Source organism: Pseudonaja textilis, chromosome 1 (assembly GCF_049901715.1).
Source record: "Pseudonaja textilis isolate UNSWEBS1 chromosome 1, rPseTex1.2, whole genome shotgun sequence".
Taxonomy (NCBI): domain Eukaryota; kingdom Metazoa; phylum Chordata; class Lepidosauria; order Squamata; family Elapidae; genus Pseudonaja; species Pseudonaja textilis.
Window position 1 is genome coordinate 171,176,272 of NC_141990.1, and position 25,325 is coordinate 171,201,596.

General features: G+C 35.6%; 1 protein-coding gene across 6 annotated transcripts; it reads left to right on the forward strand.

Moving 5' to 3' along the window:
- Nucleotides 1-836: 836 nt before the first annotated feature.
- On the forward strand, nucleotides 837-25,325 carry TMEM237 (transmembrane protein 237). 6 transcript variants are annotated; one of them, XM_087919697.1, is made up of 13 exons: nucleotides 837-938; nucleotides 4,119-4,150; nucleotides 4,376-4,386; nucleotides 6,773-6,826; nucleotides 7,742-7,846; nucleotides 10,166-10,259; nucleotides 11,123-11,277; nucleotides 19,239-19,362; nucleotides 20,527-20,718; nucleotides 21,134-21,276; nucleotides 22,363-22,456; nucleotides 22,577-22,698; nucleotides 25,124-25,325. In XM_087919697.1, the coding sequence occupies exons 1-13, from the start codon at nucleotides 921-923 to the stop codon at nucleotides 25,189-25,191; spliced, it is 1,212 nt and encodes a 403-aa protein (XP_087775823.1). In that variant the 5' UTR covers nucleotides 837-920; the 3' UTR covers nucleotides 25,192-25,325. The 6 variants fall into 6 exon arrangements, with proteins under 6 accessions (XP_087775823.1, XP_026552562.1, XP_087775827.1 ...); XM_026696777.2 differs by having other exon boundaries at nucleotides 21,203-21,276; XM_087919698.1 differs by lacking the exon at nucleotides 837-938 and adding an exon at nucleotides 3,300-3,436.

Here is a 25,325-nt window from a genome sequence, read left to right on the forward strand (position 1 = left end):
GTACAAATTGTAGTCTCCATACTTAGAGGTGTCCTGAACTCACGTGGAAATAGATTTGCATTAATCACCGAAGTTTATTTTAGAAATTACTGCTTATAAGCTTGCGCATAAACTGCCCTTAGGTCAAGATGAGAAGGGCACATAAACAATAAAATTTACAAAAGAGAAACATCCATATAAAACTGATTTAACATTCAATTTTTGTACCGATGTGTAAAGGACATAAAGAAATATGTAACTTCAAATTTCTTTGTCCAGTGCACATTCTGCCAGGAAGAGTGCCTCCCATCCAGTTCGCAAATATTTCACCTAACAAAATATTTGTATTCTTCTTAATGAAGCCTACTCACAATGGTCTTCGAGTGGCTGACATTCTAAATATAAGACATCAGCAAATCCAAAGTTCTGTAAGATTAGTTAAAACCAATACTTTTTAAAAAAAAATAAGCTTATTGCGTGTAAACCTATTGAATTTCGATATAATTATATTATCGCACATATAGACACAGCTAGTCAGGTTCACTGTGTGGCCTACAACAGCTTCATTTTGTCAGAGTTTGCACAAAAGTTTGCACAAAAGTTTGCACAAAATCAGGTAATCTCACAAGATGCAAGGTAAGGACTGGGATCATCAGTTCGATACAGTATATAAATCCTAGTGAAAGGAAAACAATTAATTTTCCTCGCAGCCTACTATACAGCTCATCAACCACCGCAATGCTCTGAATAGTATCAGAAAGCCGGGAACACGAAGAGGTCAGCAGCGGGAACGAGGAGACAAACGCAGCCTCTCCACCCGGAAATGGCGCCACCGGCTCCCCTCCTCTTCCCTGGGCGTCTGCAGCAGGAGCCTCTGGGAGAAGGGCGCGCTTTCAGTTGCTGTGAGGAGGTTGCCCCGGACGCCTAGGCTACGGGAGAGGATGGAAGGGGTCCGCCCGGTGAGGGAGGGAAGGGAGACTTGTTTGCCGTCGGATTCCCGAGCGCTATGGCGATCGTGCTGTTCGCGATGTAGTTCCTGATTCCTGTTAAAATCGGGCTTGGCAGAAAGTGTGATTTTAGCATCGCTCAGATTTGTGGTTTTCTTAAACTGGCAGTTTCATGGCAAACCCCCCCCCCCTTTTAAGTTGTTGCTGATGCTCACAATAGTCCCTGTTTAGGTCCTCTTCGAAATAAATGCACGGCAGCGTTTCCATCGTAAAGTTTTTGGTATTATTTGGAAACGTCGCGTGCTTTGTTTGCCAAGCTGGCCGCCCGTTGTTGTTCTCGACTGGGAATTATTTTTTGCAACGTAGGATTCGTTTTGAAACGTTCGTTGTTCGATGAAGAAATCCACCCTGGATAATCCGCACATGGCTGTTAAAGGTTCATACTTGTAATCCCCCAATAGCCCATTTTACGGTGTTTTTAAAATAATTCGGATTTGTTACAAGGGATCCTGGAGGGAAAAATTGTGCACACCTTATTAAATCATCCTTTGTTCTCCTTCAGTTTCTTTAGTTACCCTATCTTGAGTTTCTCCTTTGGGCCTCCAGCAATCCAATTCTGTGCCTATTTAATCCGAAGATACACCCTGAATTCACGGTGCACCTCACATCGGGGTCATATCACTGTTGGAAGGGGAAAACTTCCATCACTCTCCAGAAGCTAGAAGTATTTATTACTGGGGTGTGATACATTATCTCATCAAGAAATTTGGACTCCTGAGTTTTTAGGATTCTTCTAAATCTTACTAAAGTAGGAAGGCAGCTTGCTTCAGAAGGCATCCTTAAAATTGCTGTTCTAAAGGAGTGGTCACCAACCGAGAAAATTTTGGTGGTCCTCAGAAATGTCACCACCAAAGCAATTAATCCAGGAACACAAGGCTTGCGTCGTTTGCATTGCGAACAAAACGAGGTAGTGAGGGGAGGGTGGAAAGGGCGGATGGGGGGAACTCACCCCACGCATTGGGCCTGGCCACCGGGCCTGGCCACCGGGCTGCTTCTTTCCACTTGTTTCTTCTGCTTTTGACTGCATGCAAGGAAAGCAGCAAAAGTCTTTCTTTCTCTCCCCCAAACTCTGCAAGAAATGAGTCTTTGGGGCTCTGCAAGGCATCCTGCTCCAAGAGGCTGCGTTGGCAAAGACTCATTTCTGGCGGAATTTGGAGGAGAGAAAGACAGACTTTTGCTGCTTCTGCTGCTTCCTTTGCATGAAGCCAAAAGTCTCTCTCCCTGCTCCCTGAGAACGGAGCTGGAGACAGTATCCTGCAATCCCAAATAAAGAATGATCAATTGGTAGAAAAATGGGATGGGGAATTTTTCTGCAGACTTTTTGGGGGATTTTCCCAGGGTCTCTGGTCTGTGGGATTTAAATTATGAATTTGGTGGTCTCTGATGATGAGTTGCGGGTCCCAGTGCCGGGATGAATCAGCTGACGACCTGCACCCAGACAGACTGTCTGGGTGGGCTCCTCTTGATGGCAAAGATGACAGACACAAAGGTTTCTTTTGGTGAGAGGAAAAGAGCCCAGAGCAAACTTTGCCCCTCTCTTTTATTGTGCAGCAAGCAGGGGGGTGGGTTTAGGTTACATGAGGTTAGACAGGAACAGGAAACACTGCCATATATGGTTAATCCTTATGCTATAGCTGACTCAGGATTTTGTACAGGAACAGGAAACATTACCATATATGGTTAATCCTAAGTGACTCAGGTTTTACACGTAGCTGTTCCTATAGTGTCACCCTATATATGTATTGTATGTGTATTGGGTTGTCTGTGTACGTGACTTCCTACTGATGTGTCATATCGCAACATCCTGAGGTCCAAAAGGTTGGCGGGCAGATCTTATTCTTGTGCTTTCTCCTTTCTTTACCTTGAAGAAGGTTGCCCCATAGGAGTTTTAGTACTCATCCGCTTTAGGCTTTAATTTCTCTCGCTGTCTTTTAGGAATTACTACTTAAGGGGAATTGCTAATTACCTTTGGCTATCAGATAATTCAACAGAGCATGTATAAATCTGATAGCAAGTTCAGTGTAGTGTACAGAATTCCATGTTAGTACAAACTAACCCCCATGAAACTTCATTTCAGAATTAATACTTTTTTTTACCAAAAGACATCTGAAGAGATATGTTAAAACTCAATTTTTACATACTTACTCCCTATCTTTCACTAAGAGTAGAATAACAGATCCTTTACTTTTCAGAGAATGATAGGTTTGTGTAGCAGGTGCCATTAATTTTAAACAACTTCTGTAGGGCAATCTATAATAAAATAATGTTTTTTAATGAGTGCACCCTCCAGCTTTAAACTAGGTGGGGCAAAAGTTCATTTCTAGTTAATCCTGGGTACTGCAATTTATTTTTAGCACAGTACAGAATTAACAGGAGTCATTATAGGTATATGTACTGGTTGCCTTAGTTCATATGTAACCTCACTAAGGGATATGGGGAAGAAGCAAGTGGTGAGTCCTGTTTTGAATGGTCATACATTTGTTTTTGTTTTTAAAAGAAATTAAGATAAAAACTATGCCTGAGTCTCTAGCTTCATTTTTGGTTCATTCATCTTTTGATTTCGTTTACACCATGAAAGATCAGATTTCAGAATTGTCTCATTGTTTTCATGAGTAGAGAACACAGTTCATTTAACAATAGGAAAAGGAATGAATTTTTTACTTCTTTTTAAAATCTTGTGAGATATCTACGGTAGTTACACATTGATTCAATTGTATTGCTTATTTCAGTGGAGCAAAGAAAATTATTGTGATTAGGTAGGCTTTTCTAAAAGACTACCTTAGTTATGAATAGTGCTACTGCTCTAAAATTGATGTTTGTAGGTTTTTTTTAATTACTTTGCTGGGTTTGGTTACTATGCATTATCTTATATACTTCGCTAGATTAGTTGCAGAAAGTTAAAAGTAATCATTTTGGTATTCTTCCAGTAATATAATGAAATCTATACATCAGTTTAAATAAATGTTTAGTGACTCACTTTAAACAAGGTTTTACAGTCTTATATACATCTGCCAATATTTGAAAATTATATATATATAATTTATAATATTTGAATATATATATATATATATATATATATATATATATATATATATATATATATATATATTTGCATATTTTTATATATTGCAGCGTCCACCACGGATTCTTCCTCCAGTACCAAGGTAAAATTACAATTTTCTGCAAAAATACAATGGGCAGATTAAGAAATTTCAAAGAAGCTTTTAGTTAACTTTTTTTGTAGCTGTTACTATTATGTGAGTGGATTTTATTATGTTTTCCAAATTTAGTATTATGTATTGGATTATATATTTCAATATTAATATCAATTATTTTATTTTATATTTCTAATTTCACGTAACCTTGATTTGGAAAATATTAATCCAAAGTGGAGAACAAGGTGAGTACTATTTATTTTCCCCATTTTTTTAATGTATTCATTGATTAGTTTGCTGTTATAATTTGTGAGTGTTCCAGAGTGACATGAGATGGGCAACTATAAGAATTTAATAAAATTAAGTCATCCAGTATAGTTGGTTTTCAGTGACTAAAAGTAGTATAGTTTTCAAACAAAAATGGTTGTCTTTATTATTACAACTTGATCGTACTTTTAAAATAGACTTTTAGATGTATGGACAGAATTTATACTTACTTATACTTGTAGAGTATTTGTTTGTAGAGTCTTTAGTACTTTATTTGCAGATATTTCATTAACTATGTAAAATATCATCAGTGCTAGTGAGTGTGGGGTGTGCCCCTTGATTATATACAGTAACTTGCCCTGCCAATGTTGGTGGGAGAATGGTTTTCTCCTTAATAGTGCTTTGATTAAGGTATTATTTTCTGCTTGATTGTTTATCTGTTGTTAATCCCTGCTTATCAGGACATTGGCTGCTGAAGAGGATATGCTCTCGTCTTTTTGTTTACTTTCTGTCAGAACCAAACTACCAAGAACAACAGAAGGAGTTGTTTATCAGTACAGGTAGTGTTCAACTTACAACAGTTTAGTAACTGTTCGAAGTTACAACAAAGCTGAAGAAAGTGAATTATGACAGTTTTTCACACTTAAGACCATTGCAGCATCCCCACGATCACATGATTAGAATTCAGATACTTGGCAACTGACTCATATTTATGGCAGTTACAGTATCCTGGGGTCATGTGATCCCCTTTTGTGACCTTCTGACAGTTACTAATTTAACAACTGCATTATTCACTTAACAACTGTGAAAAGAAAGATCATAAAATGGGGCAAAACTCACTTAACAACTGTCTCATTTAGCAACAAAAATTTGGGGCTCAATTGTGGTCATGTCAAGAATTTTGTTTTCCCTCATTGTTACTTGCCTACAAACAGAATCTTGCCAGACTCAAGCAATTATATGTAATAACTATAAATATACTGCATGAATTGCTAGGGAGGCTCCAATCTGCCCAGACATTCCAAGTTCCACTGTTTCATTAGCTTCTATGAAGAAGAGCCTCCCGCACACCTTCTTAGTTTTTTTATTGTAGGATATACTGTCTGAATGTCAAGCTTCCAGGAATACTCTAGTGTTTTTATCAAAGAGTGTCTTGACCACTCAACCCACTATAGCAATCAAGACAAGCTATGAAAAGGATAACACTGTAATACACTAAAACCATCTCAGGAACAAGCAACAGACTGTGACAACCACATGGCATCACTCTAGCACACAAACAAATAAAAGCCTCTAAAACATCTTAAGAAAACATAGTCCCAGTAGCCCAAGTAGAAAGTGTGAGAACTGTAAGTTACTATGTAGGATCAGTAAGCAGAAGACTAGCACAGTGCATCCATGAATACCAATTGTAAACAATTTACTCTCAGAAAAATTGAGAGACTCATTCAACCATAGTTTCAACTAGGAAACTATTAGCATCCTAGGCAAAGCTGAATTCAGAAACACTAAGGAATTCCTGGAAGCTTGGCATTGAGAAAACCATACCTTACCAACCTTGGCAGGGAAAGCTACTATATATAAACAGGGAACAAACCTCACCCTCACTAGCTGTACAGGTAAGTCCTAGATTTACAACCATTCATTTAATAACCATTCAAAGTTACAACAGTGCTGAAAAAAGTGATAACCAGCCATCACATACTTCAAAAACTAGGCAATTAACAGGTATGATAGTTGCACCATCCTGGGGTCATGGGATCATCATTTATGACCCAGCCAAAGTCAAAATATTTGCTTAATGACCATATGATTCAATTAATGACCACAACAAAACAGTAATAAAATTGGATGTCACTCACTTAACAACTGCTTTGCTTAGAAATGGATGTCCTGGTCCCAATTGTGAGGGCTACCTATAATGGTGTTACCTAGTCAGCTAATGAAGCATCTGCAAGCACAGATAGCTCCAAGGACTCTACAGTTCAACCCTAAATCTGGAAGCTGCCTAGGAATAAAGGTAAGGTAACAGAATAAGAGTAATATAACTAGTGACATTCCACAAGGGACTGCATTGGGACTTAATGCTTTTAACTTATTCATAAATAACTTAGAGTTTAAGATAGTGAGTTAGCCAAGATTATAAAATATTTGGGTGGTTGAAATGAAAAGAGGCAGCATGGAATTCTCAAATCATACCTCCAGACTGGGAGTGAGCATTAAGGTGATTGGACTGTTGTAAATACTCAACTAGATAATGCACATGAAATAGTTTGAATAATGTACTTAAAGCATTTATACATATAATAAAAACGTATGCTTACTATTATGGGACCAACTAATTCTTTGCTTTTGCTTTTACAGATGAAATTCCTCTTAGTCGGCCCAAGAAGAAAAAAATCAAGAAAAATTCACTAGGTAAGAAAGTTCCAATAAAAGTTACCAACCATGCAGGCAAGTTTAGCTGAAGAGATCATAGAGAATGTAAAGGTGCAATTTGTGAATGACATTATACCTGTTGGCTTCGTAATTCTGGACTATAGTTTTTACTTGAGCTCAAGGTACTCTATGAAAGATGCTTCACATCTTCAAATATTGTTTCATAAATAGTAGTAATTTTATGTTTACTGAGACAGTTTATATTACAGCAATAGTACTTAGAAATATACTGCCCTCTTTATAGCACTCTCTGGGCACTTTACAATGTACAAGCATTGTTTGCATATTGCCCCCAACAATCTGGGTACTTGTTTTACTAACCTTGGAAGGATAGAAAGCTAAGTCAATTTTGCGGCCTGTCAGGATCCATCTATAGGCAGTTAGCATACAATCAGCTAAAGGTAGTACAAAAGTAAATTCTAATGATTACTGGATCACATGCTTGTGATTTCTGACATTCCCTGCAAGCTTCCAACAAATAAAATCAATGGATAGATTGGCAAGAGGTCCCAAGTTGTGGTTGCTTAACAACCTGCATGTTCCTTGCTTAATGACTTAGCAAAGTAGTTATGTCATACTTTACAACCATGTCACTTAGCAATAGCAGTTGCAGTCCCAATTACCATCATAACCGTAGAACTAACCTACAATTGACAACAGCCTATCTTTAAATACAGTTTGTACTTGCTGGCAAATACTTTGTGAAATATAAAATGTTCCAATAAAAGCAAGAGCTAACTAGGATCAAAGATTTTTCGTGCAGGTCTTCAAAGGCTTGGAAGCATCTTGTGATGCACTGAAAGTACCTTCCAGCAGTGCTTCTTAGATAAGTTCTGTCTGTCTTTATGGTTACTACCAGTCGACACTGACTTGATGGCATATAATCCATTTTAGATGGCATGGGTCAAGTTGCTGTGTCTGAAAGCAATGAGCCTCTGACTTCTGAAGTACAGGATGTTCCACCTCAGAAGAAGCGTAGGAAAAAGAAGGTGCCTCTAGGTAAGTAAAGAATTTTGAACAATAATCTCAGCAGAGAATACAAGCCAATGCATATTTGTTATTAATTAGGCTGCATATGCTGCTAGTTAAAAATGTTTTTAAATGGTTTATAATAAAAATGAAATTTCAGTCTTAAGAATATTAAAACGTGGTCTTTTCAAAGAGATGCTTTTAGATTTAGAAAGCTAAAAATCATAGAAGGCTTGAAAGATAATAACCAACACTTTGTAACACATCTGGAAATGAAATAGCAGCCAATATAAAACTTTCCACATAGATACAATATGATCTAAATTTTATGTCCTTGACTTCTATATTAACTGAAGTGTCAGCTTGTCCATAGTAAAGACTGAACAATATCAATGTCTGCAATACCTTCTTACGTAAATTTTCCCTAAGTAAAATTAAAATTGAAGATCAGCCAAAGTTGATAAAATACACTCCAGATTCAGAAGCACTCTGACAAAAGATCATCTTCTAGAAATGTGAAGCACATCTAAAAGCATAAACTGTGACTCATTTATACTGAGGAATTCTGGTTATCTTGTTTCAGTTTGTTATCCTTTACAGCAGAGGTGTCAAACTTGCGTTGTCATGGTGTTGTCACATCATGTGACATATTGGGACTTTCTTCCCCTTCACTAAACCGGGCGGAGCCAACACTTGACACATCCGGCCAGTGGGCTGTGAGTTTGATACCCCTGCCTTATAGCCTATTATTGACTGTAGGCAATCATTCAGGTGTGTTCCACCCTTAGCTGAAGATGTTGCAATGAAATAAATTGGATATACTGATCTAAAATGCCTAATGAACTTTCATTGTGTAGACACTGAAAGCACTGGAGATAATATGAAACCCAAGGAACTTCATGAATTCTAGTTTTCATGGTGCAACTACGTCCAAAGCAACATTGTTTTAAGCGCATGTTAGATAGGAATGAAATCATAGAAAATTATTTGAATAAATAATAGCTTTAAAGTAATTTTGAAGGAAGTCATGGTTGATGGTAGTGAAAGTTGATGAGAAGTCAAGGATAGTAAATTTGGGGCTCTCTTCCCCAACCAAAGATCGTTTTGTTTACCAAGGCAGACTTAAACCTGCAGCTTCCCCTGAAACCAGTCAAAATAATCTGCTTAAACTAGGGAGGGCTCCTTGCAGCAGTTGAGAAATTGAGAAGCTGCTGTTCTGCTGATCATCTTTCAGACTCATATGAGATACAAACCAGCCTGTAATAGACATTGGTCATGTCCATTAGAGTGCAGTGATTAGAAGAACAGATTTAATATAACAGTCACTTCTCTGCTCAGGCGTAATATAATTTGGTACAAGTCAGTGTCTCAGGCTCTCTTGGCTTAAAGAATTATAAAGCTGAATGTTCTGACTACTAGAAGAGAAGCACATGATGGTGATTGCAGCTCATTGCTGATGAGATGCCCATGCTTACATAACCAGTGTTATTAGTTTTCATTGAATGTTAAAAATAAAAGGAAAGGCAACCAGCTAAACAAGTACAACTATATGGCTCCCTTGCCAATTTTTGCATGACCTGGTTCTGGAAGTACTCACAATACTTTATGGTTTCTCATAGTTTCTTACAATACTCATAGTAAAAAATAATAAAATAATAAAATCAGCAATAATAAATTTTTAATTGCTGGGCACTCTTGAAGTGCCTGATCTTAGGACAATGAAAATAAAGATCCTGGTTTATAGCAACATTGTTTTATGATTTTTATTATGAAATTCACTACAGCTGTAGTATTTTGGAAATAATTTTTAATACAGCAAGACTGCCATTGTGTTTTCCCAGTTGGGTTATGACTAGGAAGATACCTCTCCAATCCAAATTCACTCATAAAACATACTGTTTTGTAAATATGACTTTGTTTATCATTACCTCTTAGCACAATCTACCTTACAGAGTTATTTATATTATACCTCACATTTCATTTGGAACTCAAGGTGATACATGTGGGGTTCCTGCTGGATTTATTCATGACAAAATTTCTTTAGGAAGAGATGCATGTACTGCTCCTTAATAGAAAAGTAGGAAATAAATATACCAAATACTTTTTATGTGGTTTCTAGAATTCCAGACACATGTTTAGTATATTTATTTCCTGCCTTTGATTTAAGGATTCTACATGTATATCTTCTTTACATGGTTATTCTTTTGAAGAAGAAAAGGCGCTCCATTTACATAAAACCTTATTGGCAAAGGAAGTGCTTACTCTCTTAGCCATCTCTTCTGTAACTAAGGGTATAAATAATATTTTTATTCAGTACAAATTTCCTGGTTTTCCATTTGAAATTTTCAGAATCTGAAACATCATTTACTGAACAGAATGGAAATGACATGGATCCTTCACCAGTGGAAGAAACAGTAACTCGTAAACAATGGAAAAGAGTAAAGTGAGACATTCCATTTTGACTTCTATATTACTTCTGAAGTAACAAGCAATTTATGTTGTTTGACAGTAAGCTGGTGATCTTTTATCTCAGTTACCTACATTTGCTTTTGGGGGAACCTGACAGATTTAATCAAAGCATGCCAACTCTGCAAGATGAAATTGGCCAGGCAGATGCTAAGACAGGCAGTTACTCAAGTAGCCAAGCCCTGTCCCTATTGTTAACCATAATTTTTCATTCTTTCTTTTACAGTGCCAGGGTGAAATGCAATATGCCATACTTAACAATGTAAACAATGCTTACACTGATTCCTATAAGTTTCTGATCTGGGAGCATATACTTTGGATCAACTTCTAGTTCACTGTAGTTGCCAGGCCCAAAACCAAGAATGTCACATGATTCTTCCAAGCTTTCTTTATTGTTTCTTGCCAGATTAAGCACTATTACTTGCATCTAAAAAGTGAACCTTCTTCCTCTCACGCCAATCTCGTCTAAGTTGCTTTTTACTTCTCTGGAATGCACCCTCTTCCACTCTATGAATCCACCTTCTTACTCTATTCCATTACAGTAGAAGAGCACAGATTATTCTTTGAGAAATATAATAGCTCTGTGGATTTGAAGGGGGAAAGATTTGAAGGATTCAACAGTTCCTTAAAACTACTGCATCTTTTTTTGAATCAGCAGTTTGCAAATTTAGGAAAAGATGTACTTGATTTAAGTGGGTGCCAGAAGATGTAATGTATTCACCTCCTCTTTGAATGCAGATTGTGCAACAATCCTAGCAAATATATCGCACAGATACACCCTGAGACACTAACATTAAAAAAGAAAATGACTGTCCTTTTTCTTTGCTACTATAATGCTAGAAAAGCCCGGCCTGCAGAAAGTTCTGGTGAATTGTGTGTGGAGGATGAAGATATAATTGAGGATGAGCAAGTAAAAGGCACAGAACAACGTTCTGTATTTTCTGTTCCAACTGGGGTTAGCCAACCTATTAGCAAAGTGTTCATTGAAAAAAATCGTAAGTAATTTGTTTTACAGCAAAATGTTTGTATATTTGAACAAATAAATGATGACGACTCCCATCTAACCTTGTAGGAATTACTTACTTTATCCAGATTATACGTGTTTATTTATTTTATCAATTTCAAGGCCACTTAGTAACTCTGGCATCTATAATTTTAAAAAAATATATAAAAGAGAGCATGGCCGACCAGAAGAATAAAACTAAGCAATGCTTAGTGATTTTTAGTAATTTCTAGAACATCATATGGGGATTACATGAATTACATCCTTTAAGTTGAATTTATAGTACTTCAAAATGTGCAAGCACATCATACTAAGAATCACTGATTTGAAACTCATGTCACTTCACTGTGTTTTATTTCATTTTATTGTATTTTATTGTGGCTGATGCTCATGCTTTGATATGGTCAATTGGCTAAACAAAAAACATATCGTATTTAAACTCATAGAAAGTTTACATGAGGTATCTGTGCCATCAGACAACCCTCAGCATCACTTGATTTTAAAATGGAGGAACTCATCCTAAAAGTCATTGTGGAAAGAAAGTTTAAAAATCTGATTTCAATAATGTGCTTTTGTGCCATTTCATTTTCTTTTGAAGAAATTTGAAGAATTCTTGAGGCATATCCTTTTCCACCTAATGCATTATAATGTTGCTGCTCTTACAAATAGTGTAGTCTGACATGAAGCTCTAAGAAAAATTGAAGAATACATTGTTTTTTGTTTTTTTAACTTTTTTTAACTTTTTAAAAAAAACAAACATAAACAAACAAAGCATAAAAACATCAAGCTATCTTCCATTGGTGTACATACAGTGTGCCGGTTGGTTTACAAATTGTTTTGTGCTTCCATTTTGTAGTCTTCAATTACAATTACATTACATATAATCTCATATTGTCAATCAAAAATTAAATACCTTAGTATCATTATTAATCAATCATTTGACTATACTTTTATTCATTCATGTTTTACAAGATAACCATAATTTACTTAGTTTATTTTATAACAGTTCATATTATCATCCCAAATCTATCCTAAAATCATTTTGTAGATATAATAAGAAGTACATCTTTATATATTTATTATTTTCTAAAAGTTTACGTATTTCATTGCTGTACTTTATTGTCTAACCATGGATAGAAAAGATCCCAAATTTTATAAAATTGTTTATCTTCTTGTTCTCTAATTTCAAATGTCAATCTACTCATTTCAGCACATTCCAAAATTTTCTTAATGATTTCCTCCTGTGATGGTATTTTCTCATTTTTCCAGTTTTTAGCAAATACAATCCTAGCTGCTGTTAATACATTTACAATCAGGTATTTCAAATCTTTACTATATATTTCAGGTAAAATTCCCAATAAAAATATCTCTGGTTTCAAGTCTATATGTTTTTTTGTCATTTTTTCCAACCACGTGTGGATTTTAGTCCAGTATTCTTTAGCATCCGCACAAGTCCACCACATATGGTAATATGAGCCAGGTGTCTGATGACATTTCCAACATTTTTCGGATTTATTCTTGAACATTTTTGCTATTCTTGTCAGGGGAAAATGCCACCTGTAAAACATCTTATACAAATTTTCTTTATATGCTGTTGACATTGTCATTTTATAATTTTGAGACCACAATTTTTGCCATTTCTCTAAATCAATCCCATATCCAAAATTCTTTCCCCAAGCAATCATTGTTTCTTTAACTTCTTGTTCTTCTAGTTTAATTTCTAATAAATATCCATACTATTTTTTATCACCTTTTCATCAGTACCTGTCAAAATCTTATCTAAGTCAGTCTTTATCATAGAAACCTTCTGTTTTAGAATCTTTATCTTACCTTGAATGTATTTGCGCATATGAAAACCAATTCATCTTTATACCTTGTTCCTCTAGTTTTTGCATAGATTTAAGTTCACCCTTTTCATTCAATATTTCACCATATCTAACTGTTTGTTCCTTTTTGTATATTATAGGATACGAAAATGCTTCAATAGTCGATAACCAGACTGGAATTTTCAAATAACATTGTCTTTTAATCTTCTCCCAGTTTAACCACAGAGACTCCCGTATATAATGTCTTCTAAAATACCCCTGTGTTTTAGTTCCTTTGTACCATAAAAAAGCATGCCACCCCAACAACATGATCATGTCCTTCTAATGTCAACAGTCTAGTATTTTCTTAGTGTTATCCATTCCTTAACCCATATCAAATTTGTAGCTTGGTAGTACAACTCCCAATTAGGCAAACCAAATCCTCCTCTAATTCTAGCATCTTGCAAAAGTTTTAACTTTATTCTCGCTTTCTTACCTTGCCATATATATTTCAACACAATTTTATTTAAATCTTCAAAGTAGTCTTTTCCAAGCCTAATTGGAATTGTTTGAAACAAATATAAAATTCTGGGTAATATATTCATCTTAATTGTTGAAATTCTTCCTATTAGTGACAGTTGTAAGTTTTCCCATTTCGCCAAATCTAGTGCTATCTGCTGTTTAAGTCTAATATAATTATTCTCTTTTAATGTACTACATCTTGCTGTCAAATATATCCCCAAGTACTTGATCTTATTCGTGACCTGAATTTTCAATAGATCTGCCAGTTCTTCCTTTTGTCTTAATAGCATATTCTTTGTCAAAATCTTTGTCTTATCTTTATTTTTAAACCAGCCACCTTCCCATATGTCTCTATCTTTTCTATCAATTTTGATGCTGTTTCTAAAGGGTCTTCTAAGATGAAAACCAGATCATCCGCAAATGCTTGCAGCTTAAATTCTTCCTTTTTGATTTTCATTCCTTTTATATTCTTTTCATCTCTAATATTTCTGTTTACACTTCCAAAGTTAACACAAACAACAAAGGTGATAGTGGGCACCCTTGTTTTGTTCCTTTTCTTATATTAATAGAGTCTGTCAGTTCTCCCTCTATCATTACCTTTGCTGTTTGCTTATAGTATATAGCTTCTATTGCTTGAATAAATTTTCTAGCAAAACCCATCTGTTCCAACAGTAATAACATAAATCACCACTTCACATTATCAAATGCCTTCTGTGCATCTAAAAATATCAGAGCCATTTGTTTTTCAGGATGTGCCTCATAGTATTCCGAAGTATCCAAGATTACTCTCATATTGTCTTTAATTTGTCTCTTTGGCAGAAATCCATTTTGATCAGGATGGATAAAATTATTTAAATATTTTTTAAGTCTTTCTGCCAATATTGAAGCAAAGATTTTATAATCTGCATTTAGTAGAGAAATGGGTCTATAGTTCTTAATTTGTAATGGGTTGGCCTCCTCTTTTGGAATAAATGTAATATAGGCTTCTGACCATGATTTAGGTATCTTCTTTAACATAACTTTATTCATAACTTCTAGCAATGGAAGATTCAACGATTCTTGTAATGTTTTATAGAATTCTGCCGGAAGTCCATCTGGGCCTGGTGCCTTTTCATTATTTTGTTTCTTGAGTGCTTCAGTTAACTCCATCATCGTTATATTGCTTTCTAACATTTTTTCAGTCTCTTTAGGTATCTGAGGTAAATTAGCATTCTGTAACTCTTACTGCTTAACTCTTTCCTTATCAATATTCTCTTGCATATATAATTTCCCATAGAAGTCTCGAATGATTTCCTTCTTCTCTTTGCTACCATGGCAAACTTGGCCTTGGTCATCTATTAATTGCAGTATTTTCCTTGATTCTTTCTCCTTTCTCAATTTGTATGCTACCCATCTACTTGGTTTGTTTGCGTCTTCAAAGTAGTTCAGTTTAGCACCTCTAATTTTCTGTGCTAATTCTTCTTTTTCTATTTGACCCATTTTGTGTTTAATTATATCCATTTTTAGCTTGATGTCCTTTTTCTGTGGCATTTTCTGTAGCTCTTTTTCAAGTCCTTTATACTCATCCTCTAATGCCTTAGAGGCTAGCCTTTTCATAGTATTCCTTTTCCTTGTATAGTCTATTATCAAGCCTCTAACATATGCCTTCATTGTATCCCATACATTCTGAATTGATGTATCTTCTTTTTTGTTTTCTCTAAAGAAAAGAGCCAATTCTTTCTCCATCCACTGTGTGAAGTCTTTTTCCTTTAAAATAGTATTATTTAACGTCCATCTAGATCTTTTTTTTGTCCTTTCCATTTAATTGTCATTGGATTGTGATCTGCCCAAATACTTGTTTCAATATTTATTTCTTGAATATTAGATATTAATTCTGTTGACATCCGTATCATATCTGTTCTGGACCATGATAAGTGTCTATTTCAATAGAAGGTGTATTGTTTAGTTTTAGCATTTCTTTCTCTCCATGTATCTTTTAAGTTTATTTCATCTACCAATTTAAAAAAAGATTTAGGGAGAGTCTTTCTGTTTTGCTTTATTGTTTTCTGTGCTGTATAGTCCAATTTATTGTCTACAATTCCATTAAAACCTCCCATCATAACTATATTAGCATAGTCCAGTTCAATTATTTTCATATGTAATTTTTTGTAGAATTCTTCTTGTTTGTCATTCGGAGCATAAATTGCAATCAGGAGTGTTTTCATATTATTGTCCATTATTTCCACCATTAGTATTCTTCCATCATCATTGGTATAGATCAATTTTGCTGGGGTGGTCTCTTTAATATATAAAACCACTCCTCTTTTCTTACATTGGGTCAAGGAAGTAAATATTTTCCCTAATTTTGGCTGTACCAACAATTGTTCATATTGTTTTTTAGTAGGAACTTCTTGTAGACAAATTATATCAAATTTTAATTTCTCTAATTTATGAAAGGTTTTCCTTCTTTTAACAGCTGAGTTAAGTCCATTTATATTAATTGTAATCAATTTTTTCTCTTCCATGGTTATATTTTATAGTTAAGTTTAGCAGCTCTCGTAGATCTTAGTTCACGTTGTTCTTTGGCTTCCACCTTTCCACCTACCGCGCCTTCTTCTTTTTCAGTCGCCATTTGGCAGTCCTCTTGGAATTCAGTTAGTGAGATCTCTTTTTCTGCCTCTTCCTCTTTCCTTCCAAAAAATTCTGTATAAAATAATTCCGCTTTCTCAATTGAGTCAATTCTATGTCTCTGTTCTTGCCATGTGAACATTAAACCTTCTGGAATCAGCCATCTATAATTCACCTCTTTTTTCAGTAACATTTTAGTCAGGAATCGGTATTCTCTTCTCATCTCTCTCACTCCTCTGGGCATTTGTTTCAAGACTACAATCTCCTTGTCTTTGTATTTCAATGTTTTCTCTTTTGCCACTTGCAATATTTGCGTTTTAATGGCTTTCTTTGTAAATCTAATGTGAACTTCTCTTGGTAAGCTATTTCTCATCACATATCTTGTGAAAACTCGATAAACCTCATCTATTCCATCCATCATCTTCTCTTGAGTTATTTCCAAAGCTTCAGCCAGTATTTCTATCATTATCTCAGCTAGGTTTTGTCCTTTTTCTTCCTCTACGTTTTGGAATCTAAGATAGAATTCTGATCTATCCATCTCAACATACCACTATTATCTTGTTCAACCACCATTAATCTATTATCAATATCTCCAATCTTCTTATCTCTTTGTTTATCTTCTTCTTCAATTTTTTGGAATCTCTCATCATACTTCCAACATCATTTGTTGGATGTTCTCCACTTTTTCATCGGTTTTCCCTGTTCTTTGTTCAATGTTCTCTGTTCATTGTTCAATGTTCCCTGTTCTTTGTTCAATGTTCTCTGTTCATTGTTCAATGTTCCCTGTTCTTTGTTCAATGTTCTTTATTCTCTTTTCAATATTCTCTGATCTTGCTTGAATATTTTGAATTCCTTGCATAATCATGTGCAGAGTCACTTTTTCTTGTTCTTTTTCTTGCTTTAACATTGTCTGTATTGAACGTTATCCTCCAGATGGTGGAGAGGAAGAAGTAGAAGTTGAAGAACCAGGAGCTATAAATTTCCTACTCATTTTAAGCAATTCAAAATCTTCAGGTTCTTCTAAACTTTAATCCAATTGTGAAGTAACCAATTATAGTTCAAAATAAAAATAGTAGAAAAAAGAAGCCCAATAATAATAATTTAAAAAAAGAAAAAAAAGGAGGACAAAATTTCTTCAGGTTCTTGTATACCTTAATCCAATCAATAGTTAGATAAAGAAAAAGACTTAAGGAAAAAAAAGGAAAAGGAAAAATTCTTCAGGTTCTTCAACACCTTAATCCAATTGAAAGGTCTCAAATAGAAAAAAGTGCATAAAAATAAACCAGAAAGGTAGATGAAAAAACAAAAATACCAGGAAAGGGGGAAAAAAGGCTTTTAAGGCTTTCCCTTTAAAATAAAAAGCAAATGTAGAGATTGGGCTTCCAAAAAAGAAAAACAAAAGAAAAACAAAGACAAGCTCCAACAAAGCCAAAAACCCAAATAGTTATTACAAAAAAAGATTAAAAAAATACAATAAAGCTGGTGAGGAGGGATAGCACAACTTAGAAAAAGTAAAAAGGGCACACTGCACTTTGTTTGATTATCCAAGGCTCTTATTATAACTCTCTTCTCCAAAAACGTATCACCTTTTTCCCCCCTACGTTTGAACACCAGACTCCAGCTGTTGATAGAAACCCAGAAGAGCACCTGCAATAATACTCTCCCATGCTCTTCCCTCCGTCTTATCAAATAGCAATGTCTCAGTTCTTTCTTTCTCAGCTTTGTCTGGTCACAGGGAAATAGAATATTTTCAAGCCTCTAGTGGGCAGTGTTACGAAGTTTCTTTGCTCTCACTTTCTCCCTCCTTTTCCGAGCAGGATATAATAAGAATAAAAAAAAGAAAAAATATTTAAAAAAAAAATAACTAAAGGGAGCCTCTGGCCTAAAATATTACAAAATCAAAAAGGAGAAGAAAAAAATAGATATAAACGAAAAAACCAGTCCAGTTTCAAAATACAAGATCATATATAGAAAATCCAGCAATGAGAAAAAAAAACCCAAAACATTACTTTGACATTCCTGTTTAAAATCGCCGCTTAATCATTTTTGTCAAAACTTTTACAGATTCTTTCTTTTCCTTAGGGTGTCCTTTCAGATCTTAAAAAAAAAAAAGTTCTCACCAAACCGGCACACTCTCTCTTTCTGCTCACTTCCGTTTTGGAGCTGTCCCAACTTCAGCAGCTTTAATGGCTGCCTCTTTGCCGCTGGCAAGAAGAGCTTCTCCTGGATGTACCAGGGACTTTGCAGTATCCCTGGGATCGACAGGATGCGATCTTCACTTTCACCATCTCTTCGGGACGGTTTAGATCCAATAGGACCATCCAGGAACAAAGATATTGGCAGTGATCTCAGACCTCCAAGATCGCATGCCGTATCGTCGCGACGCCAGTGGTTTTTGTAAACCACTCAGAGCTGCTTATTTTTATTTGGATAGAGAAATAATATCTCATATTTAGGATTCTTCCATAAATGAGATAGATGGTGTAGAAATGTAATATAATAAGTAAAAATAATCATGTAGAGTTGCTAATTAAAAGCTTTCTAACATTTCTTGATATTCTTTGTGCCTTAACCAAAGAACCCTAATTTTCTCAAATGGGGGAAAGGTGTTTGAACTTCCATTTGTCTCAGAAGTTGATACAGTAATTTTCACACTCCATTCAGATCTATTTGGCTGAGATTAGAAGAATCAAAGTGTTAAAAATTTGGCTATTAGGCTGAAAAGGGGGCTTCTGGTGACTGTAGCAAATTAAATACTCTACCATTAAATAGTCATCTTGTAAATAGTCTTGTTTCACTGAAATCAATGGGATTTGCTTTCAGATGACATTCCTGATATACAGTAAGAGCAGCAATGAGTTTGTAATAAAAAAATATGCATATGTAATATTATGTATGCAGTCTCAACTTACACTCTCACTAAAAATTATCATGATTTTTTATGAACAAGTATAGTAATTGGAAGCTGAAAAAATATTTTTCTTACAAGCGCTTACATTTGTGGTTTTTTTTTCCTAAGGGCGTTTTCAGGCTGCAGACCGCAAGGATTTGATTAAAACTACTGAACATGTTCAAGTGTTTATGGATGTAAAGGCTTCCTGGACTACTAAGGATGTGGCACTTTCAGTCCATCGTGGTTTTAGGTATGAAATTATTTCCACTAATGACATTAAAAATGAACAAGTGATTAAAATGAATAAAATGTCCATTTCTGCCTACTCCTGACTTTAGAATCAGATTCTCTTCCTTTCCACTATCTCACTCTCTGTCTTGGTCTCATGCATACGTGAAATGTTGGTTCACTAAGATGCAATTGTTTACCAAACTCCCTAAGATTTCACTCCATAATGCAGGTGAGCATCTGCTTAGCAATCAATTAACCTTGCTTTAGAGCTGTGTGGAGAAAATAGAGTTCCCCCTCTATCATTATAGCCCAAGGTAAGATGCTGCAGACAGTTTTTAGTTTAAGTTTATTGCTTTGACTTGGTAATAAAAGCTCTGTTCTAAGGTTTAAAACATAGAGATATACGTGAAGTTTGCAACTCAGCACTTCACCACAAAGCTTTTTTTATTCATATACCGTAGAATACAATGTTTCAAACTACTATGGTGAATGTGCCTAATGACTCTTGGCCAATATAGCCTTTAGTGAGCCGAAGTATCTGATAAGTTTAAGATTATTTATAAGAAGTTCTGTTTCAGGATATATTAATAGAATCCCTCCATAAGAAGCACACTTCCATTGCATCTTAATTATTCCCATTTGTCCATCTTGGGATATTTGTCTGAAAGTTTTAATGTGTGATGCTTGCATAATCAGTGTAATATTCTGCACAGTGAGTTCAGTCACATCAAATAAATGGTTTTCCTCAACAGTTAACTTCCTGGTAATTCTTTCAGAGAATGACAGTAATTGTTATGATTGGCCTCCACTTTTAATTAGAAATATAACATTCTTATAAATGTTATTTGCCACCCACAAAAAATATTTGAATAAAGATTATTAACTAAAATCTTTTGATTTTGAGCATTCCCCTCTATTGCTTGAATAACTTGAATACAGATTAATAACTAGGAACCTGAATTCAAAAGTCCCTATTGCATAGATAACTACTTGGCAAATTCAGAGGCTAGAATTTGAATTTAATTCACTAAATTCCGAATTTAGGGAATTCTGACTTTCTGATTAAGTAGAAACTGAATTTAAGATGGTGGACATAAAAGTTCCTGTAAATCTGGCATTCTGAAAATTTAACTGTAAGATTTGTACAAGTTTAATTTTTTATGAATATGCTTTCTTTTATTAGGGTAATTGGATTTTTTACTCATGGCTTTCTCGCTGGCTATGCTGTGTGGAACATCATAGTGATTTATGTTCTGGCAGGAAATCAGTTTTCAACCCTTTCAAACTTACTACAACAGTACAAGACTTTGGCATATCCTGCTCAATGCCTCCTTTATTTTCTACTTACACTTAGTACCATTTCAGCTTTTGACAGGTATAAGTATTTATGCATTCCACTGCCTTGGTGACAGTGCTATGATTCATTGTGAAGTTATTCTACTAATTGGAAAAAAATGATTAATAGCTTAAAGTCTTGATATTTATAATTGTAGTAGTGCAGTTTAAGTTGGCCCATCAGATGTTTTTCTGATGAATTTTAAGATGGTAAGTATGAAAACTACTCTCAAGCCAGAAAGATTTGCATTGTGTTCTGTTACTTATACCTCTTACTTTTGAAATTCTTTATTCTTTTATTATAAACTTTTATTATCAATATTTCTGAACTGGAGACATTAGCTTAACCAATGATACCAATGCAGGTTAATTAATCTGATGAAATAATTGGCCCACTAGATCAAGGTTTTAGAGGACATCTTATTCCTTTACATCCTTGCATAATTTCTTACTAGATATAGCAGAGCAAAGTCAACCATTTATTGGCTACTTTTAATTAAATCCATTTCATACTCATTGTTCAGAATCGATTTGGCTAAAGGAGCAGCAGCAGTACGCAGTTTTCTTACATTGGACCCAGCAGCAATTGCCTCTTTCAGTGAGTAAGCAGCATTAGCTGACCAATAAGCATTAGCTAATTACTCAAGTTTATGTCTTAATTATATTTTCATTCATGATCTTACGGCCTTGTTCTTTGGTTTTCATATAACTGTTCTTATTGTGTAATGTAAAAAGGCAACTGTTTCCATTAAAGACTACCACAATAAATAAAAGAAATGCTAGGATGTTCTAAGCTGGTTATATAAGTAATTTATCAATAATTTGATAAATGATAAACTAATTCTGCAGATTTGTATCTCACACTTCTCTTCTGTGTCTGTGCTCTGAAGAGACTAAATAGCAGCAAGCTTATTTTCTGACATATACAGAAAAAAACAGACTGAATGCTATCAAAATGTTTTGCTTTTTGGGAATTTCTGAAAGGGAAAATCTAGGCAGTGAATTTGGGAGATTGTGACAATAATCACAATTAGTCAATAATCACAGTATTAAAGTTTTGAAAAACTTGGTTCCTTCAGCAATGCTTACTTGTGTGGATTTACTGCTTCTTCTGCCTGAATATTTAAAGAAAGTTGGCTGGGATATTTTCTGTGCTGGAAAAGTAATGAATTTGAAGCAATATTAATGTAAATTAATGATATGTAATTAGCTATTACTATAGGTAGACAGTTCATTTAATGACTGTTAAAAATTACAATGGCACTGAAAAAAGTGACATGACCATTTTTCACATTTATAACCTTTGTAGCATCCCAATGATCATGTGATCAAAATTCAGATGCTTGGCACTCATACATATGACCATTGCTGTGTCCCAAGGTTTATCTTTTGCAACTTTTGACAAGCAAAGTCAGTGGGAAGCCAGATCACTTAACAACTTACCAACTGCAGTGATTCACTTAAACAATTATGACAAGAAAGGAAAATGGGGCAAAACTCATTCAACAAATGTCTCACTTAACAACATAAATGAGCTCAGTTGTGGTTGTAAGTTGAGGACTACCTGTTCTCTGAAGAATAAAATTCATGGAAGAAACATAAGGATCAGACAGGTTAATGTGTTGTTAATTCTATTCCTAAAATCTGGAGTATCTCAGTAATAAACATTATTGTTTTCTTCCAGTGTATTTTGCTGCTCTTATCTTGTCTCTGAGCCAACAAATGACAAGTGACAGGATCAACCTGTACATATCACCTTTAGAAAATGGTAGCCTTTGGTAAGAATTATGGACTTTTTTCTTTTTAAAAGAATATTTAAGATTTAATCATATCTTTATATGTTTATAACTAACAAATACATATGATTCTCCTCTCTCCCACTACCCATCTCCACCCAGGGTTTCAGATGAAGAAAAACAGATTCTTCAGCCTTGGATTGTGGTTAATCTTGTGATAGCTGTTCTTGTTGGGATCTCCTGGTTCTTTTTGTCATACTGGCCACAATTGGATCATAATGAAGGTATAGACCGAAGTAGATTGATTGTATTCCATTAGAATACGGGCATCTCCTTAATAGATTATGTAAATGGCAAATTACTGATTCTTTCATAAACAATTTTAGATCAAGGAAGTTAGTAAGGAAAGGGAGATAGTATGGCTGTAATTTTAATAATTAGTCACACAGAAAGGAACAACAGATAACAGTGTTTAGAGAAGAATAAGGGAATATATTTAAAGAGACAGCAATATTGCAAAATGACTAGAGAAATTAAGGGATTGTCCAGCAATAAATAGAATTCAATATCTCAGCATGACTGTTCCGATAAATGTATTTAACAAGTATATACTTTAATCTTGTATTTTATATTTTAAATTTTATGTTGTATAGTAAACATATTTTAATTGTGATGCTTCTGACACTTAAAACATTTAACGTGTCATTCCCTTGTTAATAGTACTGGCAGATATATTGAGAGTACAACGTTAATAATTTTAAGGAACCTTAGAATGCTGAATGATATCTTTATCAGCTTGCAGAAGAAAATTTTATATGTCAATAATCTGAAGGAGTTACAAATAGGGAATCCTGATGTTAAGGGTTTTTTTCCTGCTTCCCACAAGCTTGCAACCTATTCCCCAGCTGTAGATTAGTGGTTCCCAAAGTGGGCAGTACTGCCCCCTGGGGGGCAGTGGGATGCCTTAGGGGGTGCTAAGAGGCGGCAGGGGGGCGTTCAAGGCACTGGCCCTGCAGATTCACTCTGACTGTAGCACCGCTCCGGAGCCAGCACCTCCAATGCAGAAGCGCTGCCCCCTGCCGCCTCTTAGCGCCCCCCTGCCGGCCCCCTTGGGGATGCTAAGAGGCGGCAGGGAAGCGTTTGAGGTGCCGGCCAGCCCTACAGGTTCACCCATTGACTAGCACCGCTCTAGAGCCGGCCCCTCCAATACAGAAGTGGTGGCACATTACAACGCAATGCCCCTGCCGCCTCTTAGCGCCCCTCTGCTGGCCCCTTTGGAGACGCTAAGAGTCGGCAGGGGGCATTTGAGGCGCCAGCCCTGCAGGTTCACCCATTGACTGTAGTAATACTCCTGAGCCGGAGCCTCCAATTAAACATCCACATTGAAACCTCTTTGGCTTCTGTTAAAGGTTTTGTGGACAAAACACGGTCAAGACTATCAGGAAACTCTCACATTTTGTTGAGGCTTTAAACAGGATCCATTGGACCATATCTCCACCCTAAAATTACTTTTCCCCAATGTATTACAGTGCCAATTCTGAAGAAGGCAAAACCAAAATGTACTGGTAAATTACAAGGAGAACACACACACACACTCCCTTCTAACCCTGCTGGAGCAGGTGGTTGGACTAGAATAGATATCTCATTTTCTTTCTCCTCCCTCCCTCCCTCCTTTATTTCTTTTTCTTTCTGTCCCTTCCTTCCATCCCCCCTTCCTTGTCTGTCCGTTTTTCTTTCCCTTTTCTCTTTATTTTCTTCCTCTCTTTCCCTCTCTCAGGCTCATCCCTTTAGATCAGGGGTCGCCAAACTTTTGGACCTCAGGGACCACCAAACTCATAATTTTAAATCCCGGAGACCACTAATATGAATTTTGACTGACAGTGGCTTTCTGGTGTTGGTGGGAGAGAGAGAGGTTGGATCAAATCTCTCTCACACACACAGGCAGGGATGGGATTTAGACCCCTGATCTAAAGCTGTCAAAATTCCAAAAACAGGTCAAGTAGCTCTGGGGAGGCCAGTCATAAATTAGAACACTTGCTAAACAACCAGCCATTAAGTGAGGACCACTTGTATTTGGTTTGCCAGTCACGTGGCCACGTCCACCCAGTCACATGACCAGCAAGCCACACCCTCAAATTAGGCTACTCCCACAGAAATTTGAATCCCACCCCTGGGTGGGGGGCACCAAGGATGAGTTTGTAGCACCAAGGGGGTGGTAGACTTAAAAAGTTTGGGAACCACTGATGTAGATAGTCCTCCACTTACGACAATAGAGCCCAAAATTTCTGATGCTAAGTGAATTTATGATTTTTTTGTCACAGTTAAGTAAATCATTGCAGTTATTAAGTTAGTAACATGGTTATTAAGTGAATCTGCCCTCCCCATTGACTTTGCTTGTCAGAAAATTGCAAAAGGTGATCACGTGACCCTAGGACACTGCTACCATCATAAATATGAGTCAGTTCCAAAGCATCTGAATTTTGATCATGTGACCTTAGGGATGCTGCAATGGTTATAAGTTTGAAAAAGTGACTTTAAGTCACGTTTTTCGATGGTGTAACTTTGAACTGTCACAAAATGAACAGTTGTAAGTCAAGGACTCCCTGTGTCCGGGTGGAAGGAAGAAATGGAGGAATTATTTTTATGGACTTTATTGTAAATATATTTTCATATTTTAATATCCTATGATACTTTGCTGTTTTCTTGTAGAGCTGATGTTTAATGGTGAAGTGGAAGAATATCCCCTCCCGGACAAAGAAGCTAAAGTGTCATCTTAGTATAGGCAACTTCTTCAATTTCATAAATCATTTATACTTGCATGTAATATTTTTTACACTTTTTAAACATTTAATTTGAATGAATTTTGTAATTGTGCTATTTATATGTTACAATAATACAATATAAAATCATT

Excerpts from the sequence above, each read along its gene's own strand:
- TMEM237 (XM_087919697.1), top strand. Across the intron at positions 21,277-22,362 it reads AGCAGCAATTGCCTCTTTCA|TGTATTTTGCTGCTCTTATC; the intron begins GTGAGTAAGCAG and ends GTTTTCTTCCAG. Across the intron at positions 22,699-25,123 it reads ACAATTGGATCATAATGAAG|AGCTGATGTTTAATGGTGAA; the intron begins GTATAGACCGAA and ends GTTTTCTTGTAG.